The 6227-nt window shown below is 39.3% G+C and overlaps 1 protein-coding gene across 3 annotated transcripts in view; it reads right to left on the bottom strand.

The window, feature by feature from the left end:
- Positions 1 to 6227, bottom strand: part of LOC106534182 (dynein regulatory complex subunit 7) — a gene marked incomplete at its 5' end in the record, with an annotated part of 17837 nt that overhangs the window by 9303 nt on the left and 2307 nt on the right. For all 3 annotated transcript variants that reach the window (XM_014030745.1, XM_014030746.1, XM_014030747.1), the window contains 3 exon segments: positions 683 to 784; positions 5468 to 5578; positions 5668 to 5865. In XM_014030745.1, the coding sequence (XP_013886199.1) occupies positions 683 to 784; positions 5468 to 5578; positions 5668 to 5865 (411 nt within the window).

Raw genomic sequence — 6227 nt, 5'->3', positions numbered from 1 at the left:
CTTCAGCGTTGGATGTGATTTTGAAGCTGAAATCGCGTTCGGTGTGAACGCAGCATGAATGTTAATCTTGGACAATATCTGATGATCGACTCTTTTAAATGAAACCAGAGAGCGTTGACAGAGAGGAGAAGGTAGAAATGACTCAGCCTGGAACTGAAAATATGGATGGAGGACAACAGAGCTGCTTCATGGAAGAACAACCTCAGCTTAGCCTGTTAGCTTTAGCATTAGCTCCGACGCTATATTGCCTTATATGTGTTAGCTTGGCACTAGTGCAACAAACTAATGAGCCAAACTGAGGTCCTCCATCCATATTTTCAGTTCCAGGCTGAGTCATTTCTACCTTCTCCTCTCTGTCAACGCTCTCTGGTTTCATTTAAAAGAGTCGATCATCAGATATTGTCCAAGATTAACAACCTTCAGGGTGGATATAGCTCGCTAGCAGCCTCGCACCGATGACCTATCCATGTCATCATTTTCCCAGAATGCTTTGAGTGTAAATAAAATGGCCCCCTCCGTGTAATATATTTTTAAACTGTCAGTTTAAAAATGATAAAAACTGAACATCCTACAGTATTTTTACAGTCTTTATTTTACAGTTAAAATATATGTTTATTAAATAAAGTCTAATGTTACWACTAATCAAGGATCCCTTTAAATCAATGTGAAGTCCGAGCCTCACCTGTTTCCACTTCTTTTGGCGATCCAGAGCTGCAGACATGCTTGGTGTCAGAAGCTTCACCTTGTGGTCCTCCTGCTCTCTGTGGGCCACGATGGCAGCTATCTGTTCTCACAGGACCGAGGTGATCACACATTTAACTCCGATAAAATTAACAAAATCACGTTTAGTTCAGGGTAAAAACTCTCTGGTCATCCAGCTGACTGACAGCTGCTTTCTTTAGAAAAGTTGTTGCTTATCTGATGTAAAGTTGGACTTTCTCAGTATTTTCCAAAATAGAGAACAACAATCAAAGAAAAATGAAAGATGACAGGTTACAGGCTGAACTCTGCTGATTCACCCTTAAACAAAAACAGCATGATCGTGAGTTTCAACTATAGAGGCTGAAACTCTAAAAGAGGTTTGCTTAAAGGAGCTTGAGCTGAGTGGTTCTCCTGCTGTGTCTGGTTATTCTGATTTTCATATGAATAAATGCATTTGTCTGACACCACCCTTTTCTGACAAGGATGTGGACAAATAWTTTATTCTTTTTGAAAAGGTGCCTATGACATTGTAATGGCTAAAGCAGGTTTGGCTTTTGTTGTTGCAGTGTGTGTTCACAGCTAAAGCTTAGGGGACCTATGCTTCACTCCCACCAGATCTTACGATTATGATAAAGCGAAAGCAGCTGTGCTCAGGACACATGAGTTGTATCGGAGGATTATAGGCAGAAATTTTGCCAATGAGAAAAAAGCTGAGGGTCAGACTTATGTGGAATTTGCTCATGAAACATGTTTTCTTTGTTCACTGGTGTTTGGCACATAACATAAAAACTTCTGATCAGTTATTTGATCTGATCTTAATCYAGGAGTTTAAAAGTTGTGCGACATGTCCGATTGCAACACATTGAAAGAAATTTTGTAACTTAATTAATTGAATATTAGATGCAGTATTGTGTTTTATACTTTCTGGTCATTGAAGCCTTAAAAAAATAAGAGTTGGTGTGTGTCTTATCTATCATGTGTTCTTTCTTTAGCCTAAACAAAAATGAGTTACGTTCTACATCTGATGTAAAAGGTAACACCTCCAGGGGTGTAACCAGGAAGAGATGTACATATTAAGGTCAATTCATTAGAAGTGGGAAGCGTTTTAAGAAGTTGTCAGTGTGTTGCAGAGCTGCTCTGTTTTGTTTGGGTTTTTATCTCAAGGTCTTACACTGAGGCCTGCWGAGTGCTGTACCTGACTGGAGTCAGAAGATTGAGAATAAAGTTTTAACAAGAAATCCAGCAGATTCCTGTTTATTCGGACATACCATTTTGAACAACACATTTTTTCCTACAAAATATTAATGAATAAAAAGTGACAGAAGTTTCTAAGGCTGCTGAGCTTGCAGAAGAATGTGTCCTGTCTCATAAAGGCATGTTTGAGAAGCGGTGCCACATGTCACAGCGCAACGCCCCTGTTCTGCGCCCCGCCTAGCCTGACATGGAGGTGGATCATGGTCCAACACATGGAGCAGGTGAGGCCATGTTGCTGCCAGGGCTGGACTGGGACCAAAAAACGGCCCGGGCATTTTTTGGTCCTGGCGGCTCACCATCATTATTTATATAATATGCAAATGGACACGACATACCAGAGGATGTGTTGCATGTTGTGTTGTATCACAAGTTAAAGTGCAGCATACAAACTGAAGATCAGACAACTGCTAAACTGAAAATTTTCAGAGTCATGAAGGATTTCTTTGGGCCTGGTTAGGTCACCATGCTAACAGAGACTGAGTCTGAACCTAGTTAAATCACCATGGTAACAGAGACTGAGTCTGAACCTAGTTAAATCACCATGGTAACAGAGACTGAGTCTGAACCTAGTTAAATCACCATGGTAACAGAGACTGAACTCAGTTTTATCTTAAACCATCAGTAAGAAGCTCTTTCTTTACCTGGTGACACTGAAAATATTACAAAGTGACTGAAACAGTATTTATGTACCATCATAGTTCTACTGCTGCTGTAAGATTTTATACTAACAGATCATCAAATGAGACTAAACTAAAACMTCCTCCTTCCTAAAAGTCAAATGTAGAGCACTGATTCACATCTAAAGGTTTCATTTTTAAATTTAATACACCACAGTGTTTATTTAGGGATGTATAGCCTATTTTATTTAACATTTAGTATAATAAACAAAACCCATGGATTCTAATTTCAGGTCAAATTATTTCAATTGACCCAAACCTATTTTTTTATTTCTTATATTTCAACATAATATAAAAATCTGCTGTAAAACGTGAACACCCTCACAGACCAACTTTTATCACATTTTATCTTAAGAAGCTGTAGCTATGTTTCAGTAAAAACAAATGTTTTCATTTTAGTAAACATCAGAACCATAAATGAACCTGAACTGAAGCATCAGTCTAATGTTTATACAGCTGCTGATTCAGACTGTTAATAAAAATATTCCTGTTCAAACTGTRCAACAAGCTGATCTTTACAAACAGAACTTGGACATCATGAGAGAATAATTAGCTGATATATTTATGGATCTACCTGCTGACAGAGCTGAATTTGTTACTAGTTTTCACAAACAAAGCCTTAATTAAACTATGCACACTATTTTTATAAGCAGAACTCTGATGCAATGTTTTTTTAAACTCACCAGGTGAGGCTGTGCATGTGGAGAAGCTGCAGTTAGCAGCAGTTTGAAGTTTATTAAACTTGTCCAGAAGGTCGAGGAGTTTATATTATAATTAATTCATCTTGAACGGTCCAGGTTTAGCTAACCAACAGCTGAAGAGTCGGGACATGTCCGCTCGCAGAGCCAGCTGCTCCAAGKCGTTTGTTTGTTTTTTCCCCCCTCCTTGTTTTATTTAACATAACTAWATGGTCGGTCGGTGAGATATTTTTGTGGCTTGTTGAGGGAAATATGTTGCTCATTTTTGCACATTTTGTTGCGTCCACTTGGGGACCTTTCTGCATTTTTCCCCCAGTTTCTCGACGAGCTTTGCCCAGAGCTATCATGTCCGGACCGGCAGCTTCTGGCAGGATTTATAACTTTGGTTGAAAAGGGGAAGGTCTTGCCGGCCCGGATGGATGGATGGATGGACAGACCCGGGCCGGCCCATAAATGAGCGTCGGCCSACCGGGCATTACCCGGTACGCCAGATGGCCAGTCCAACCCTGGTTGCTGCAAATTGTTTTAATAAAAAGGTGCATTCCCTAAAGTGGTCACCTTGGTTAAAATRCCACCAGTATCAGTCTCCTGCATTGTCGATAAAGCAGATTTAGACATTTACTCTCCTTTTCTAATGAAAGGCAGGTCTAGAACGTGGTGTGAAAATGCCGGTGACTGTTTTGAGGAAGACAGCAGTGTAGGGGTCACCTCAAATGAGAAAACAAGAATTTCTGTCTCTGAAGCAGGCCTCGGACGGGCCTTCAAAGAAGACAGAAACTCTTTTCCACTCTGAACTTAAATATAGGCCGTGACAGGTCACTTTAAACATGAAGGAGACTACTCTTCCTCTTAATCAGATAATGAGCAGAATAKTCTCCATTGTTCGTGATTCATTTTTCATTTAACTAAGAATGTTTATACATTTGTTAAATCAAAAATATTGCAGAAGTAGAACAACTTCTTTTCTCTCATTGTGCCTTAAAGATGGTATAAAAGAATCACAGACAATGTGATTACAATGTTTACTGTGTTTAATGCAAATCACTGTTTTTATTTTTACTGTAAACACAGTAATACATACTGGTAATTGTGGATTTTTCTTYAGAAAATCTTTCATTTATGTAAATTAATGAATGGTTTAGAGCTGATTATGAAACAGAAATGTTTACATGTCTGAAATAATCATCATAAAATGTTTTTCAGTTGATTTCATTTAAAGAGTCTCATCAGAGAATAAGCTAAGCAGGTCATCCTGATATGTTGTTTATTCAGCTATGCAGAAGCAATAACCTTGGTTTGATTTGGCGCCTGCCTTATCAAACCAAGGTTATGCTTTGCTTATAACTATGCTTTGATAATTATGCAATGCTCATGGCTATGCTTTGTCATAGTTTCTATTACATTCTGCATAAATCAAATGCATTTTTCCCTGTTTAAATTAATTATTTTTCTAACACCGCAGTAGCGGCACYTTGTGATTGACAGCTGACGCTGCGTCTCTGCCTTCATGCCTTTCTCTCCTCATAATTCTGCAAAAAATATGGAGGCATTATCTAATGGCTGCAAATTGCAGCCACTAAATAAGGTTTGTCGAGTCAAAAGCAGAACATTGTGTGTGTGCATATGTCGCCTTTTTTTGTCGTGTGAGACAAATGCACTGTTTTTTTGTGCCGTGTGCATCATGCTCTGTGGCTTTGTGTTGGTCAGGACCTGACTGTTAAGGTGCGGTGTGCAGTGCCACGTTGCTGTTTTTGTGTGCCACGCACATTGCGCACATGTGGCCTGTATTTGTGTGGACGATGTGCAATGATGGTTTTGTGCGTYTGGCTATCCTCTGATAAAATCCTGTGCCTCTGTGGAAATGTTGTGGTTCTGTTCAATTTGCATTGAATTGGTAAATGTGCTTCTTTCTGCAATGTTAACATAAAACTTTTCTCACCTTCCATGTGCTTATTAAAGCATGAGTTCAACTGTAATCTAATCAGTTAAAAAATACTTTCAGATTTTTCAGTCAGTTATAGTCCTTGTACCTGAACAATTACAGAAGAATGCAGAGAGTTTTCTTCCGTTCTTAATTTGTCCAGTTTTCTTTAAATCAATTTAAAAACACATGTGACACCACGTTAACACACGTACCTCATTTATGGACTCTAGAATGTTTTGAACCGCTTTTTCCTCCTCCTCTAGCATGTTGTTGCACATCCTGAGCAGAGCCAGGCCCTGAGGAGGTTTCTCAGACAGATCCACCTGAACACGCACACACAAACCTGTTGTTACTGAGATTTATTCTCACAGGAAAAGTTCTAAGACTTTGTTGTGTTTTGTTGGGTCTGAACCTGGAAGATGGACACCATGTCCGGTGTGAAGTCCTGTTCTGGTTTTGGTTTTTTGAAGAAGGCCTTTGAAGGGATGAAGTAGTGTTCCTTCAGGTGGTAGGTCAGCTCTATCTGCCTCTGACGAATGTCGAATAGTTGCTCTGCCACGTCTTTGTTGGCTGGTTTGGATGGGTTTCTGTGGAAACGCTGCAACACTTTCTGAAATACAAACACAAGCCTCAGGTGTCCATTTCTGTCCCCATCATGAGATTCTATGGGAAACACATCCTCTTACTTCGGTGTGAGAGAAGGTATTGATTAGATTTTGGACCATCTATCCTGAAGTTTAGAAGCATGTTCTACTAAATTATTGCTTATCACCGAACCTGCACGCTTGTCTGTTAGTAAAATATCTCATTACCACTGAACAGATTTTGATGAAACCTTCAGAAATAAATCCTTGTATGCACATCTACAGCTGACTTCATTTTGAAGTTAACCACCACTGCTAACTGAATATCTGCTAACAGCAGATATTCAAGTTCTTTTTTATCCTGTTATTCCTCAAAAACAGCTTAGGT

This window comes from Austrofundulus limnaeus, unplaced genomic scaffold (genome assembly GCF_001266775.1).
Source record: "Austrofundulus limnaeus strain Quisiro unplaced genomic scaffold, Austrofundulus_limnaeus-1.0 Scaffold1112, whole genome shotgun sequence".
NCBI lineage: Eukaryota > Metazoa > Chordata > Actinopteri > Cyprinodontiformes > Rivulidae > Austrofundulus > Austrofundulus limnaeus.
This window is presented reverse-complemented; position numbering and strand designations above follow the sequence as displayed.